The 17,435-nt window shown below is 47.7% G+C and overlaps 1 protein-coding gene across 9 annotated transcripts in view; it reads right to left on the reverse strand.

Moving 5' to 3' along the window:
- Positions 1-8,841: 8,841 nt before the first annotated feature.
- The window catches only part of TLK2 (tousled like kinase 2), an 82,420-nt gene continuing 73,826 nt past the window's right edge, over positions 8,842-17,435 (reverse strand). For all 9 annotated transcript variants that reach the window (XM_023756766.1, XM_023756772.1, XM_023756770.1 and 6 more), the window contains 3 exons: positions 16,707-16,818; positions 14,205-14,312; positions 8,842-11,566 (listed from right to left, as the gene is read on the reverse strand). In XM_023756766.1, the coding sequence (XP_023612534.1) occupies positions 11,393-11,566; positions 14,205-14,312; positions 16,707-16,818 (394 nt within the window). In that variant the 3' untranslated portion in view covers positions 8,842-11,392. The remainder of the gene's footprint in view (positions 11,567-14,204; positions 14,313-16,706; positions 16,819-17,435) is intronic.

Below are 17,435 nucleotides of genomic sequence, written 5' to 3' on the forward strand. Positions count from 1 at the left end.
CGCGCTCTCTCGTTGCCCCATTCCCTCTCTGTCCGCCTCGCCTTCCCGCTGCTCTCGGGCCCGGGCTGGAAGCCCCAGACGCTGCGTCACGACTCCCGGCTGGCGCGGGCGGGGGAAGCAAAACTTTCCGCAACCTTCGTGGCGGGACGGGGACTGCGAGGTCGAGGTCGGGGGCGGGGGCGGGGGCGGGGGCGCGCGGCTGCCCCAGGCGGCCACACCCGGGCCTCCGGCCCCTCTGTCCCGCCTCTCTCCGCCGAAGTCTTCGGCAGCCGAGCAGCCGCTACCTTCCAGCCCCGCAGGACCCCTCCTCCGGTCTGGTGGGAAGGGGTGGAGCTCAGAGCTCGGCCACCGGGTAGAAGGTTGGGGGAGGGGGAGGCAAGGCCCCCTTACCGTGGCTGGAGCGCAAACTTTTGCACGTCGTGTTGCCGCGTTTGTGTAACCCCTGCCAGCGTGCCTGGCACGGAGGGGTGTAGTGCTATTACATGGAGCGATGCCCCGGAAGACAGACATCACTCTCACCAGCAAGGGGATGGCTGGCTGGTCGCTAAGGACCAAATGGAAATTTCATAAAAGGGAAGACAATCCACAACCATTCCGTATTATGCAACAGGTCACCAGGGATCTCGCAGAGCCATAGACATTTAGAGGCCCTAAATGCAGAGAAGATTCATGTTCTCCCACCACGGGTAATCAAATAAAAACACGATGGAACTAATATAAGTTTTATTGTTTCCTGTGTAGTCCACCTCGGTGCTATTTTTGGAAATAACAAATTAAAAAAAATTCCCCCCCTCTTTTTTTTTTTCTTTCTACTATTGCCTTTGGTAAATCTTTCCCCATGTCTGCAGCCAGGGTGTGGGACCAGAGATGCTCACTTAGCTCTTCCCTTCTTTGCTGAACTGAGATTCTTTTTTTAAAAAAATATATATATATTATTGATTTTTTTACAGAGAGGAAGGGAGAGGGATAGAGAGTTAGAAACATCGATGAAAGAGAAACATCGATCAGCCGCCTCCCGCACACCTCCCACTGGGGATGTGGCCGCAACCAAGGTACATGCCCTTGACCGGAATCAAACCCGGGACCCCTCAGTCCGCAGGCCGACGCTCTATCCACTGAGCCAAACCAGTCAGGGCTGAACTGAGATTCTTGGCAAGTACAGAGGATGCAGGGCCCCAGAGAGAGCACCCACTGAAATACCCTGGAAAGGTTCCCACTATCTGCACTTTTGCCCTAAAATATGGTTAGCAACCAGGCCAAAGAAGCTGGTGGCACTCCACAGCCAGCTGGGCCGCGTCCCTGCTGGTGACGGATGCTTCACGGAAGCACTTTGGAACAGACCTTCTCCATGTGGTGTGTTGGGACCTCAGGGCTCTGCAGGCCACTGGCCATGCTGGGGCTGTCTCAGAGAGGCTCCTCTCGGCCCCCTTTTGCACATTTCTCCTGTTATCTACAAAGGGTCTGAAGATTTGCCAGCTTTAGCTAAGCTGCTGACTTTTTCCCTGTCTTGAGCAGCCAAAAAACAGGATGTCTTCCCAAAGTCAACTTGCAGGCTTCTATGAGCTCACTTATCGCTGGAAGTGCTGGCCACAGCCCTCACTAAATCCCCCCTTTCCTCAGAAGGGGAGCTCGGGCAGGGCTCCCAAGGTTCTGGCACAGGGTTGGATGGCCCTGCCCCACCAGCCTGAGTAGGTTTTGGCATTCCTTCCAACAGCAGGGCAGAAGTCAACTACCAGACATCACCACTGAATGATGGGAGTCCAGAAAGTCCACGATTTGCCAGCACCAGTCCAGGGTGCCCGGCACACAAATGCCCTCTCCTTTCTTCATTTCCCCGGGGAAAACTCAACAACCACCCGTTTGCTAGCCCTGTGCTAGCTGCTAGGGAAGCAAAGATGAGTAAACCAGGTAGCAGCCCAGAAGAATTTTGTTTAGTGGGGAAAACAGACACAATTTTTGCCACATCCCAGGCAGAGAAACTGCCACTCAAGGGCTGAGGAGCATGAAAGTGTGTTTCACTAGCAGGGGCTAAGGTTTGCTCCTCTGACTCTGACACCCTGGTCAGGTCTCTGTCGAGGAGGAGACTTCCTGGTCAGCCAGCCGGGGTTACACATTGTATTCTGCTGATTGTCTGTCTGGGACCACATCTGCGGCCACCATCTGTCTTAGATCTTTAACTCGCAGGACAAAGAGCTGGGCCACATGTGGGCAATTCTCCCTGTGGTGATCCCAGCCCAGTCCCCCACTGCTTAAAGATCCGGTGCAGGATCCCTTGTCAAGGGAACATAGTCACAGTCTGCAGGCATGTTGGGTGTTGGGAGGGGTGGGGCTTTCAGAGGGACCCCTCAGCAGCACCCAGACCCTCATCTACTTCCACAGAAGGGCCAGGACCCTCCATGCCACAACTTCATCACCATTCTTTTTAAAGCTCAGGGAACAGCCATTCGTATGTGCCAGGTGTCAGGCCAGCTGTTGGGGACTCGGTGAACTCTACGGCCTGGTCCAGGGAATTTCTGCCAAGATCGCGTTTGCTATAGTGGAATCGATAACAGTCAGACACTGACTGTTAAATGCAGGACAGATGGATCTGCTGATTCCATCAAACCAGGTCAGTGGAAGGAGCAGACTGGAACCCTGGCTCTCACACTTACTCGTTTTGTTCGGTGAGCTCCTCAGCTCTCTCTGAGTTCCCAATTCCTATTTGTAAATGGGGCAGCAGTTCCCACATTGTCCTGAAAAGTGAACATTCCATACAAGGGGATGATGCTATGGCCCCTCCCGGCTCCCCATCTTCCTTGGCCTTTTGGACATTAGGTGTGTCTCTTGCTCCTTACTCTTGATCCTTCTTGCTTCCCCCTGCCCCCCACTGTCCATGTTTGCTGCTCAGGGCAGTTTTATCGGGATTGCCACAGAGTGTTTGCCTTTGCCCAAGAGAACAATACAGCTCCCCCTCCTGCCTGAACACCTCCAGGTTCACTATATACACACAAGCGGTATTCTGAAGTGTCAACGAACCCTGGTAGAAGCATCTCATGCTCACTTTGGCTGATGAATTAAAGCTGGTCTGTAAATAGCCCAGCATGGGGCAGTGGGACCAGTCCAGGCCTGGGGGCTGGAATTCCAGTTCTGCCATTCGCTAACCCCAAGCAAGTCCCGTGTCCCCAGGCAAGTCACTTCTCTCCTGAGTCTCAGGTGCCCTTTGCCATACATGTTTTGGTGTCGTTACTCCCTGTCCCCAGGGTTCCTCTCACATTAGGCTCCTCTTTCCTGGTTCTGAGCTTGGTGGCCTCTCCAGCCAGAGGTGCCCGAGGAGCAGAGCAATTGCCCCTAGACACCGCTATCAGGTCACACCTACAACACAGCTTAGGAAAGGCGAACACAAGACAGGAAGAATGCAATTGGATGGCCAGGGCCGGAGGATATGAGAGAGATATGGTCAGTCCTTACCGAGGCAACTAGAAAAAAGGGGCGAACCCCAAAGGGCATCTAAGATTTTCCCTACCATCACCCTTCCCAAGCCAAGCCTGGCTGAGTTCTGGGCTGGCCTGGAGGGTCCCACCCTCTCTACTCTCTCCCTGGGTTCCTGCCACTCAAACCCTCAGCTCTGCACTCAGGAAATCTGCCCTCTGATTTGATGTGGCTACCCCATTGTCCTCAGCCCTGAGGATCCCAGAGAGACTGGGCTAAAGAGGGAAGAAGTTTCAAGGTTTGGCTCTACCTCTTCCAGTTTGTATGACATTGGGACAATCAGTGAACCTAAAGGAACTATTTTTTTGGCATCCACATTACTGGGGAAATTTATGGCTGGCCTGTCTTTTCCTGACTAGTCTGCCCCATGATGGCCACAAATATAACCTGAGAAAAATTCTGCCCATTTCCCCACATTCTTTCCCTTCACCCTTTAGCTGGAGGACACCTAGAAGCCCGCCTCCACCCTCCACTCCCCAGGAGGGCTGCCAAGTTTGTATCCACTCACTTTCAGCCCAAGACCTATATTAGACTTCCTTTATTAAAAAGAAAAAAAAAAAGTTTCCATTGATTTTAGAGAGGAAGGGAGAGGGAGATAGAAACATCAATGAGAGAGATACATCATCAATATCATTTGGCTGCCTCCTGCATGCTCCCTGCTGGGGATCAAGCCTGCAACCAGGAAATGTGCCCTGACCAACAACCTCTTGGTGCGCCCGCCAGGCTAGACTTTCTTTAAAAGGGCTCCAAGTCCCAGCCTTTTCTCTCCCAAGGGGTAGGAAAGAATTACCTCGAGATCGCTTCTGGTAGGCCATACGTGCTGCCTTCCTCCCTGTGAGCTCGGAGTTTGGACAAGCATTTCCAAGTGGAGAAGTCACAAGGTAATGTCTGCGCCCGTCAGCAGGGACAGGCTGAGTTAGTTGAGCCCAAGCTGCAGCAGGGGTCACAAATGGACTGTCTCCAGCATCCTCACCCGGAGGCTTTGGCAGGTCAGGTCGGGAGCAAGCTGGCCACCAGGGGAGCAGAGATGGGCAGAGATTGGCCTGAGGCACAGGCTGCGCTGAGCTGAGGAGTCAGTTGCAATTGGGTGGGATGTAGTTCCCAGAACCTTCCAGTGCCCACCCAACTGGTGTTGGAGCAAGGGAGAGGGGTGTCACATCACCCTGTCTGCTCCACAGGGCCCGCTGCCACCTGGAGTTACAGTTCCTCCAAGCCTGTCCTTGCCCTGAGGACGGGCTGAGCCAGGAGTTAAGGCTACTCTAGTCCATAGCTCTGGCTGGTCTGGGGGCTTCTGCATCTACCTCTTTTCAAGATGTTATAGGAGCCCGGCCGGGTTGCTCAGTGGTTGAGCGTCAACCCATGAATCAGGTCATGGTTCAGTTGCCGGTCAGGGAACATGCCCCAGTTGTGATCTCGATCCCCAATAGGGGGCGTGCAGGAGGCAGCCAATCAATAGTTCTCTCTCACTGCCCCCTGCAGGCAACTAGGTTCATAGGTTGAGGCTCAACCACTAAGCTACGGGGGCGGCGTTCCCTTAAGGCACAGGCTCGGGTCTGCCTCTAGGACAGGCTTCCTTCTAGGATCAGGCTGCTACTTGCACTGAGAGGCCTCCTATGTCCACAAACTTCACTCCAGGGGCCCCTGTGACAGGGAGGAGGCATCTGGTGTAACACCCTCTGCATTTTACTCTTTCAGTTGCTGAAAAATCTTTTTTTTTCTAAGTTAGATTTTATTTATTTTTAATTATTATTTTTTTGTTTGTTAATCCTCACCCGAGGATATTTTTCCATTGATTTTTAGAGAGAGTGGAAGGGATGGGGAGAGACAGAGACGTATCAGCTGGTTGCCTCCCCCATGTGCCCCAGCCAGGACCTGGGATCAAGCCTGCAACCAAGGTACGTGCCCTTGAACCTGGGACCCTTCAGTCTGAGGGCTGACGCTCTATCCACTGATAGAGCTGGGGCTGCCGAAAACATCTCCCGCCCCGTTCAAGCCTTACAGAAACCACAAAGAAGTCAAGGCAGAGGATTCAATTCCACCACCCGCCAATTAGGACACAGGAACAGGGTTGGCATGGGGCAGCACTGTAGCTTCATCTGTAAAGCAAGATGACAAGATCAGATGGCTTAGGGAACCTGAAACAGGAATACTCCAGGAAGCCATGTCCCCATTTTCTCAAAGTTCAGTTCCAGCCAGCACTGCGAGGCTGGGCTGCTGCCCGGGCCAGTTGGGTCTCCAGATTTCCAAGGGCTAGCCATGAGGGAGGGGAGGTATGGAGTGAAGGCAGCCTGGGGAGTGGAGCCCTGGATTAGGGTCAGATATGCCTCCAGCTGGAGCCGAGGTGCAGCCATCCCCCACAGCAGTGTCCGCCCCAGGATGGAACTCAGAATCCACCTACAGTGGGGCCTTGACTTACAAGTTTAATTCGTTCCGTGACGGAGCTCGTAACTCAAATTACTCATATGTCAAATCAAAAGTGAACAAGTGAGACACGTGATGCCAGGCTGATGTTGTGGCGTCCACTGTGACGTTCACTGCACCAACTAACGGTGGGGTATCTGAAGCTGACTCGTAACCCGAATTTTAGTTCGCAACTCAAAGCAAAAAATCGGCCGAGAGATGGCTCGTATCTCGAAAACTCGTTAGTCGGGACACTCGTAAGTCAAGGCCCCACTGTATTTTCAAGCCTGCAGTCCATCCCCATTCAATCCTGCTCTACCTACTACCAGGCACCAAGTCTCTCTGAGCCTGTTTCCTCATCTGTAAAGTCAGCGAAACGCTCCCATCTTGCCTGTGCTGGGGTTGTGAAGAAGCACAGCTGAGAACCTTCCCTGAAAGCACTAGTGCTAGATCCCCTACCCTTGCTGATCCTGCCCTCTGCAACCCCTCCCCAAGCTGCCTTCAGGATGAAAAGGCTTGGGCAGCACAGGACCGCCACAGATGCAGACTGTGCTTGGAGGCGTAAAGGAGGCTGAGGTTACCATAGTTCTCTAGCTGGGCACTTACCTCCACAGCCAGGAGGCCTGACCCACGGCCAGGGGTGGATGGGGCCTTGTTAGCCAGCCAGCTGCTCTTTGACCCCTTGGAACCACGGGTCTCTTGCCCAGCCCCTCCCACACACACACACCCCTTTGCTGACTCCAGACTGTCTAGGGCCCCTGCTGAGCTCCCCCAGCACAATAGGGCCCTTGTACTCCCTGCCCCCACCAGGTCTCAGACCTGCTCCCTGGCCGGACAGTTTTCCCAGCCGCTGGCAGGTTCCCCCAGCCCACCTGCAGAGCTCAGCAACAGCCACTACCCACTCCCTCCTAACCTTCCTCTCCCTGCAACCTCTATACTCTCTCCTTCCCAACCCTTCCAAAAAGCTGCAGTCCCCTCCTGGGCTCTCTTCACCCCTGAGCCAGACTGCCAGGCTGGCTTCATAAGCAGACCCAGGTCTCAGCTTTGTCCTGCAGCTCTGGGTCCCTCGGGTAAAAGAAAAATGTAATAAATTAATACACGAGAAGGTACGGCAAGTTGTTTTATTTTAAGAAAAGGCCAAAGGTAAGAAGCTTTGCTCAAAGGAGTGAATGATTCTTGAGTGTATTGTTTAGGTAGCAAAGGATGTGGTGTAGGGGTCCTCTTGGGGCTCCCCATAGAGGAGCGTATGTATGACATCAGTCCTAGGACAGCCCAGAGCTTAGATTTTTATTCCTAACAGAAAATAAAAGTCATCTCTCTTCCAGAGGGATAAGTTTAGACAAGGCCTGATAGCCACCCTCTCTGATGGCCCCACCCTCATAGGAAGTTCTGCAGGACTTGTGACCATCAGTGCCCATGCCACCTGGGGGACAGAGAGAATGCTGGGGTGGGGTGGGGTGGGGCAGGGCAGGGCTGAGAACGTGCATCCTCACAGGTTCCCAAGTGATGCTGATGCTGCTGGCCTGGGGCCTCACCGGCCTAGGAGATGCTCCTTCCAGACTCAGAGGGAAGTAATCCTGGGCCCGGGTTAAGAGACTGCTGACCTCATAGGATAGAGGTTGATATTAGTCTCAAGCCAGAGGGTTTAAGGCTCCCAAAAGGTCTGCATCACTTACCGAAGACAGAAGGATCTCCTGATAGTCTGGAAGTAGAAAGGCTCTGAACCCCAACCAGCAAACTTGGGCCTCCCAGGACCGGCAATCCCACTTACTGGATCTTGTGATCTTTTTATTTATTTATTTTCAAAATATTTTTTATTGATTTCAGAGAGGAAGGGAGGAGACAGAGAAACTTCAATGATGAGAATCACTGACTGGCTGCTTCTGCATGCCCCACATTGAGGATCGAGCCCGCAACCGGGACATATGCCCTGACTGGGAATCGAACCATAACGTCCTGGTTCGTAAGTAGAAGCTCAACCACTGAGCCACGACGGCTGGGCTCTTGTGATCCTTTTAAACCACTTTAAAAAAAAAAAAATTCCCTCTTATGTATCAGGTACTTTACAAACCTTATTTCTACTCTGTAATATAACCATGCAAGGAGCTACCCCAGAAGCTTGCAGAGGTGGGATTTGAATCTAATTCTAAAGCCCAGGCTCTTAACCACTAGGTGATTCTGCCATAAGACAAGAGAGAACAGCTAATTTTAGGAAGAGGGGCTCCCCATACCCCAGGTAGTTGTGCCCCATGCCCCCACCCCCTCTTACCCCAGGCAGACTTAAATTACAAACAAAGAGAGTGTGGGCAATTAGGATGATGAATAAGGGGGAAAGGATTCTCAGAAAAAAGAAAAACAATCGCCAAGGTGGGGCAAGCTAGTTGTAAACTTTGCCTTCTTAGAAGCAAGGAGCTGGACCCGCAGCTCACTTCTAGCTCTAAGATTACAGGAGGCAACTATATTTACTATGTTTAAAGAGAGCTATTTTCTAAATTAAGAAACACAAGAGCTCCCTGACTGCTAATCTTCTCAGCTGGAGGAAAACCTGTCTTTCCTGGACTAGCAGGAAACAGGGAAACAAACCTAAAATTATAGCAGACCTGTTCAGATCAGCCACAGAAGTGGGGTGCATATGGCTCTCCATGGTGAATCCCCATTTAAAGCTCACAATGGATAATTCAGAGCTCAATTCCGTCCCCTCAGACCCCCATATTCCAGCCCTTCCTGGGGCCCAGTGCCTTCACCCCTGGATTGTGAACTGATGGCTGTGCCTTCCCTGTCTGTTCTCTGCTATATTCCCACCCAGAAGCATAGCTGTTAGCACATCCGAGGTGCAAAAGGTGTTGCACGAATCAACACATTCCCATCATGCCTGTGATGTCCACTGGGTCTCAGCCAGCTGCCAGGACTCCTTAGCTACACCCTAGATGGTTAGGGCTGTTTGAACTAGAGTAAAATCAAGAGGCTGGGAAATTCACTTCTTAAAACTTATTTTAATATCCTCCCCACCCCCCAGATTGGGAAAGGCCAGAACAGTCTGGCTGGATTTCATTACAAATTAATACACATTTAAAAAATCAGTTTAAAGTAAATCAACATCATGGCAATAAGGGATTATCCTTGGAAAAAGTGAAACCCATATTAACAAAATATATCGTGGAAGAACCCCACTTAGTGATTTCACTGGCTATTTAAAAGTCTGGTAACGGTCCACCTTCTGCATGTTTTCTGGGGCTGGTCCATGCAGTGGAAAGAGGCCTTGCCCAGACTCAACCGAGCCCAGGCAGCTTCAACTAGGCCCTAGACTCAACGAAAGCAAGGAGAGAGGGCATCCCTTCTTCAGGACCAGGTAGAAAAGGTAAGTAAAGTCCTGCAGCTTCGTGTAGCCCATGCGGAAAAAGGAGGCAGGAAGTTAGAGGGAAAGCTTAAAGATGCAGCATTTCTTCAACTGCTAAAAAAGTTAAAAATTTTTACAAGATTATTGAGTGAGAGGGAGGAAAAGAGGAACAGAATTTAATATTCGGAGTAAATTTAAATCTAGTGTCAACTTCATCTCTTCATGTGCAGACACCATCCTTTTGGCATTGTGCTCAACCTCTGAGATCCCCTGGGTACTCTGCTTTGTAGCTTGATTGTAATGGTTAAAAAAGGTATTTTACACACACATCATGTGTGCACAGAAATTTGTCTGTGTGTTTATGTGCACGTGTGTATAAATATACACTGCAATAAAACAGCTTTAGAAAGTTGGCGGCACCAGGGGCTCTGGGGCTGACTTCCTTCCATTCAGAGTCCACAGGATGATACCTACTCACATGTCTCTCCAATTTGGAACTCCGCTTCCCTTAAGACGGCCTGATACTGGGGCGAGGGGCAGGTTCACAGAACAAACAAAGGCCCTAAGAAACATGTCACCAGTGGCATTTATCACATATAAAAGAAACACTAGAGTCTTGAGTTAGTTGAGAGCTCTCTACCCTTCCTGACTCCCCTCCCCCTGCCCAGGGAACTCGCATGCCTGAATGCTGCATCTTTAAATATTTCTGGCTGAGCCCTTTTGCCACATATGTCAGTAACATTCCAAGCTGGCTACCACATGTTCGGGCTCTGGCCTCCTCTCTCCACTGCCGAGTGCTCTGCTGTTTCAAGGGCACGGTAGGGCCACGCAGCACCCATTTTAGCTCCATCTTCAGTTGATCACATCTCAGAAACAGCCACATTAAAAAAAATATTCGTTCCAAAAAGAGTCCATATTTGAAATACCTATTTCCCTTGAGATTATGTTTTACCTCCACTTAGTGCATCTATTAAAGTGAGTTAGACAAAGTAGGTGTGCACATGCACACAGACACACACACCAGCACACACCCACGAAATTTAGAGGTTGGAGGTTATTTCCTGCCAAAAGATCTAACAGAGGAAAGCTTATGTGCTGATCGAGTTTTGATATTGTGGTTAACAAGTAATGTGCACCATTTAGCGAGCACACAGAGACTGTGGGTAGGACTCCTGATCCCTGGGGCACTGGATTTGGCTGCCCAGCCCGTTTTCTGCCTGCCTTTGGAACAGTTGCGAGTTACTACATTCAGAGAATCCAAGAGGACTGCATGGACAGATGAACCTTTATTTAAAAAAATAGCACTTCAAATAAATTAAAAGGGATAACCGTCAAGTGTTCAAATTGTGAAGAAATAGTTGAAAACCTAGAGAGACCCAAGCTGCAGTCTTCTAACCTCATTCTTTGTCCAATGGCAAAAGCCCACACATCTCAGTACTCCCACTCAATGTTTCCCTACTGACACAGGGAAGCAATTGCACACAGGAGACCAGACGGAGGAGAAAGCTGCATCTGATTGGAATGAACATTGCCACGTACTTGCTAATACGGGTTTCACTTTGTGACCAAATGTATTCTTCAAAAATAAAAAAGGGGGGAGGGAAGCTGCATGTTTTTAAAAATTGAAATTATTTAGGGATAAAACACTAACTCTAGTGCCTTTAACGGGCAATAGCAACTTTTTTCCTCCGAAGTCAAACACCATCCCCAGCTGAGCCTTTGTGCTACAAGCTTTTCAGGAGATGTTACCTAAACTTTATTAAAAGAAAAGAACAAGTTTAAATATAGACACTGGACTAGCCCAGTCTGTATTTTCAAGTCCACATTCTTCATCTGAAGCACTGCATCAGGGACCCCCCTGAGTCTGCATGTTTTCAAGTTCACAGTACATGGAACCAGTTTTTCTTTTTAATTTTTTTCCTCACTCAGAGCAGCCACACGCAGTGGCCGTTGACGCCGGAACCTCGGGCGGGGCCTTTTCCTACGAGGCCTGGCCAGAGGTGCCCAAGGTTTCTCCTCAATGAGAATCGATGCTGTCATGCTCTATGGATGGGAAAAAAGCAAGAAAATAAAAGCACCTGGTACAGGTTTCATGAGATCCATTCGGATTCGCTATGTTCCAAACCCGCTGCTGAATGCCATTTGTCCACTGTGTGTGTTGAACAGTCTGTGGCCTAGGAGTGGGTCTCAATTCGAAGAACTGTTATTGGACACCCCGGAGGTTGATGCAATAGCAGCTCCAGCAGGGCTACTTGTGGAGACCGACTTTCGGATGTGAGGCAGCAAGTAGGGGTCACAGGCCAGCTGCTGGACATCGATGCGGTCCTCCTTTCGGTAGGCCAAGCATCGCCGAATAAATGCCTGAAAGGAAAGTTTCTTGAAGCAAGCCTGAAGCAGGGAACCTGGTGCCCCAAGAGGGAAGCCTGAGGTTCCCAAGCAGCTGCCAGAGTCCTTCCTGGACCTGCCGTGCAGACCTGCAGGAGACCAGGGAAGGAGGCGCACTGGCAGCAGGGCCTCTCTGTGGTCACTGACTCCTTCCCAGAGGGAGGCGGATGAGCCATTCCTGAGGGGGAATGGGCATGACCTCTAAATACCTCTGCCCCCAAAGCACACAGACCAACACAGAAAACTCCCTTTGCCTTGGCTGGTTTGCGTGGGCACAATCTACATTCATGGTCCTGCATCCACAATCCATGGCCTCATGTGACCTTCCCGAGGAAGTGGGAATTGTGAGGGTGAGGAGACCAACACTAACACCACAATGTGCCACAGGTTGGTAAATGCCTCCCCTGTGTATCTCATTCTTCCCCGAAAGATCGTTAAGCAAACGAGTGGACACATACCTAAGTAGTAAAGGAAAACCCGGATAGGACTTGTCTCCCCAAGAGACATAAAGGCATAAAGACATCCTGTGAGTTGGGTTTGATTAGAATCCTAATTTACTACTAACACAGAGGTTTCCTTGGCATTAGGTATGAAAGGCTATGTAGTCTGTTCTTCAAGAAGTAGATGATCTATCTTTTTCACCAGACAGTTCTTTTTAATCAAAGTCTTATAATTATTTTAAATAAGTGAATCAATTTTTAAAAATCTAAAATACCATCAACCAAAGTCTACTTTACTTGAGGGTGATAATGGTATCTCCACGGAGGTTCTCTGATTTTAACAAATGTACCGTGCTGGTGCAGGCTGTTGACAGTGGGAAAGGCTGTGTGTGTGTGTGTGTATGTGTGTGTGTGTCTGTCTGTGTGGGGGGGGGAGGATGAGGGGGATGAGGGGCGCGGTGGTGGAGGGGAGCGGACAGGGAATATATAGAAACTCTATTTTCCACTCAAATTTGTTGTAAATCTAAAATTGTTCTAAAAAATAAAGTATTTCTAAAAATCTAAAACATGAAATGAATGAATGCTTTTCTACCCCCCCCATGTTTAATTAATAAAACACAAAAGTATAATACCAATCCTGTTTTCAAAATAAAGGACATCTAGAGGTAATTACTTGATTAAAGCATTTGGAAGATAAAAACAAATTCACAAAAGTGAACATATGATCCTTGATCTTTAAAAATAAATCTTCTGCCCTGGCTGGTGTGGCTCAATTGGTTGAGTGCCCCGTGTACCAAAAAGTTGCTGGTTCTATTCCTAGTCAAGGAATATGCCCCCAGAAGGGGTATGCGGGGGGCAATCAATGTTTCTCTCACATTGATGTTTTTCTTTCTCTCTCTGTCTCTCCCCCTCTCTCCTTTCCTCTCTCTAAAATCAATTAAAAAATAAGCCTTTCTTGCCCTAGCCGGTGTGGCTCAGTTGGTTAGAGCATCATCCCTTATACCAAAAGGCTGTGGGTTCCATTCTCATGGGGGCACATACCTAGCTGGTGGGTTTGATCCCCGGTCAGTCAGGGCACATACGGAAGGCAACCAATTAATGTTCTTTCTCACATCAATATTTCCCTCTCTCTCTCTCTCTCTCTCTCTCTCTCTCTCTCTCTCTCTCTTCTTTCCACTCTCTTGCATATCATCAGGTAGAGCATTAAAAGAAAACACAAACAAAAAAACCCTTCCTTAGTGAAATATCTGGAACTGGAATTAAATAGGTTTTCTTGGATTGGACACTAGTCAAATAAACTTACATCTTGAATTTTCTCTCTATATAGCTGCCAGTAAAGGCTTTTGAAACAGCAATCCGATCACATAGTTGCCCTGATTAAAACCTTCAACTGCTTCCCATCAGTTCACAATATGCCCTGCTGTCTCTCCTACCACTCTCCCCTCTGCTCTGCCCTCACTGTGGACCTGCTAAGCTCACACTCACATCTAAGCTTTACTCACTTTTCTCTGCTCAGAATATTCTTCTCCCAAATCTGTACATGGCCCCCCACCTTCACATCATTCAAGACGGCTCAAAACCTCCCATCATCACTGAGGCCTTCCCTCATCATGCCATCAAAAGGGTTCCCACTTCACCCCCTTACTCTGATTTATTTTCTTCATAACATTTATCACCATCTGAACTGTATCATTTTTAGTTATTGTTTGTCTCAACTAGTTGGATGCAGACTCCTTAAGGGCAGGGACCTTATCTGTGTAGTTCATTTTCTTTTTGAAATATATTTTTATTGATTTCAGAGAGGAACAGGGGAGAGACAGAAACATCGATGAGAGAGAATCATGGATCGGCTGCCTCCTGCATGGGGATCGAGCCTGCAACCCAGGCATGTGCCCTGACCCGGAATCTAACCGGCAACCTCCTGGTTCATGGGTCGATGCTCAACCACTGAGCCACGCCGGTTAGGCTGTAGCACTGTCTACTGTGTAATAGGCACTCAATAAATACTTATTGTGGGAGGAGAGAAGGGTAGGGGTTGGAGAAATACACATTTAGAAGGAAGAGGGTGTTTTAATTACTTAAATTTTGTACTAAAAACCCATCCACTATTGCCCAGAGAAATAATACAAAAAGCAAAGCAGTAATTTCTGCTGGCCAATTTGGTCAGAACTTACCTTTGCTTCAGGTGTTACTACTGGCTTTGGAGGAAACTGCACTTCAGTAGCTTTAAGAATAGTATTTTCTTGCAGAATGTCTTGCTGGGACTGGTTATGGCCAAAAGGCTGTCATATAAAAATAAAAATAAACAAAGGTGGGCCTCTGGTTAAAATAAGAGAACAATTCAAAATTCCTGGGAGGAGCAGAGAAGACATCTTAAGAATTGCTATAGGAGCCGAAACCGGTTTGGCTCAGTGGATAGAGCGTCGGCCTGCGGACTGAAAGGTCCCAGGTTCGATTCCGGTCAAGGGTATGTACCTGGGTTGTGGGCACATCCCCAGTAGGAGACGTGCAGGAGGCAGCTGATCAATGTTTCTAACTATCTATCTCCCTTCCTCTCTGTAAAAAATCAATAAAATATATATATATTTTAAAAAGAATTGCTATAGGGAACTTTGGAGATAATCTCCTTGAACTCTCTCATTTTTAAAAAAAATGTATTTTATTGATTTCAGAGAGGAAAGGAGAGGGGGAGAGAGAAACATCAATGATGACAGAGAATCATCGATCAGCTGCCTCCTGCACGCCCCCCACTGGGAATCGAGCCCGCAACCCAGGCATGTGCCCTTGGCTGGAATTGAACCCAGGACCCCTCAGTCCGCAGGCTGACGCTCTATCCACTGAGCCAAACCAGCTAGGGCATGAACTCTCTCATTTTTACAGATAAAGGGTGCAAAAGGCTCAGAGCTTAAATGATTTGCTCACAGTCCAACATCTAGGTTAAGGCAGAGTTGAAACCAGGGGCAGATCTGCTGTGTCATCCTCTGCTAAGCTTTGCTTACAGCAAAGAAAAAGAAGATGCAGAGCAGGAACCAGCAACCTCTTTTGCCCTGAGTGATACTTAAGGGCTTAAGCAATACATGTGTGACACTAGCAGGCCCAAGACACAGATAAAAAGAGATAGAAAAGTGAAAGAGTAGAAGGGGTAAGGCCAGACTTGGGGGAGGGGGAAAAAAAAACTAAACAGGCCCTAGACAGTTTGGCTCAGTGGACAGAGCATCGGCCTGTGGACTGAAGGAACCAGGGTTCGATTCCAGCCAAGGGCACATGCCTGGGTTACGGGATTGTTCCCTAGTGGGGGGCATGCAGGAGGCAGCTGATGGGTGGTTTTCTCTCATCACTGATGTTTCTATCTCTCTCCCTTCCTCTCTGAAATCAATAAAAATATATTTTTAAAAACAACAATAGAATTGGGGCTACTTAGCGGGCTTTATCTGTGCCTCAGACTGCCATTTTCTAGTAAACTCTGAAAAATTAGGTTAAGTCCTAGTGTCACTTCTACAGGTGTTTCTACTTATAGATCACCAAACAACTCTTCCTGGATAACCACATTACCAGAGTACAAATGATAAATAACCCTCCTAGTTTGGATTAGAGAAGTGGGATAAATAAACAAAGAAAACAAGAAGCTAAAGAGGAAGCTGAAACCTAAATTAAGAGCTCAGCACCTCCACATTACCAGAGAATAAGTGATAATTAACCCCTCCTAGTTCTGAATAGCTTCCTGATTAGAGAAGTGGGATAAATAAACAAAGAAATCAAGAAGTTAAAGAGGAAGCTGAAAGCTGAATTAAAAGTTCAACACTTCCACATTATCAGAATATAAGTACTGCAATAATTAACCCCTCCTAGTTCTGAGTAGCTTCCCAACTAGAGAAGTGGAATAAAGAAAGAAAACAGGAAGTTAAAAAGGAAGTTAAAAGGAGCTTGGTCTGGGGATTGTAATGAAAATACTAAGAGTCCAGGAGAGTTGCAGAACTCCCAAATGGCTTATACCCACAGCTTGAGGAGAGCACTGAAACATGCAGACACACTGACAGCAGAAATAGGAGTAGAAATACACAGCTGGATCCTAATACATACATTTATAAGATAGTGTGCTCACAAGGAAAAAACAAGTGTGAAAATTCATTAGGTTATACTTTACTACCTAGGTTATTACTTGTTCTAATGATATGTCACTTTGATCAGAGGTAAGAGACAATGAATACTTTCTGACACCACCTCCCAGTATAGAAATATAAAGCATGCTTTTATTAATAATAGCTTTAACTAATGGGGTGGTTGGGAATAAAGGGCCCTGCCAATATTTCAAGTTTCAAGTTTGGGGACCCTTAAGAATGGCTCCTGGGAAGATAGTATACTTTAGTAAACTATTTCACATAATTCCCTATAGCATATTATTAGAACCAAAACATATCCTGGATCTAACTGAGAACAGCAAAGAATACATGTTTCCACATGAGTCCCAGCAGAATTCATTAAGTGCTCTAGGGTCGAAAATTTCTGCTTATACATAAAGCTATTATTATTCTGTATTTTGTTCAAACCACAACTTTCAATATTCCGTTTTGTATAATCCAATGATTAACCCCAACAGAATAATCCACACCATACCATTCTGTACATGTACCACCCAAGACAGAAGTCAAGCCAAAACATCTGACCTTCTTCCTTACCTTCCTTCCATAAAGACACTGGTAGAAGATCACACCCACTGACCAGACATCAACTTTATTTGAGATCTTTGGTGGTTCTTTCCCAACCACAAAACACTCTGGTGGTAAATACCTGGGAAAAGAGGGAAATAAGAATTCTCAGAAAAGTGACTGTATAAATCTAAGACATGTACAGGCAAAGGTAAACACCTTGTTGGAAATGAAAATATCTGAATTTTAACAGCTGAAAAAGCAACTTAGACCTAGCTGGAGAAAGTTGATGAAAAGACACTCTAAAATAAAAAGGCAGTAATGTCCTATGAAAACTTAAAATACATTTCTCTACTCACTGAGAGAGGTAAATATTCTCTCTGGTTCCTATTTCACCCACTCCAGCCTCCTTTCCCAGGGTTGTCCCTAATATAAGTAGTCATTCAACAAAGGTTTAAGGGGTGGGGCATAAATGATGTGCACTCCCTTTTATAATAGCTGCATCAATATAACCAGAGGTGGTGTCGGTTTCCTTTCATGTTGGCTGAAGATGTTGGTAAAATAACTATTTTAAAAGTCCCAATGATTTCAGGACCCAGAAGAAATCTCTGAGGAGAATGGCTCTCTTCTTAATGTAGCTTCTTTGGGTAATCTGGACTGGAAATAACTACAATATATAATCAATAGTGGCACCGAAGTCCCTATTATCAAAAGATATTTTACATCTCCCACTTTAAAGGTGATCAGGGGATTACTAGA

Source organism: Myotis lucifugus, unplaced genomic scaffold, assembly GCF_000147115.1.
Source record: "Myotis lucifugus unplaced genomic scaffold, Myoluc2.0 scaffold_99, whole genome shotgun sequence".
In the NCBI taxonomy this organism is placed as follows: Eukaryota; Metazoa; Chordata; class Mammalia; order Chiroptera; family Vespertilionidae; genus Myotis; species Myotis lucifugus.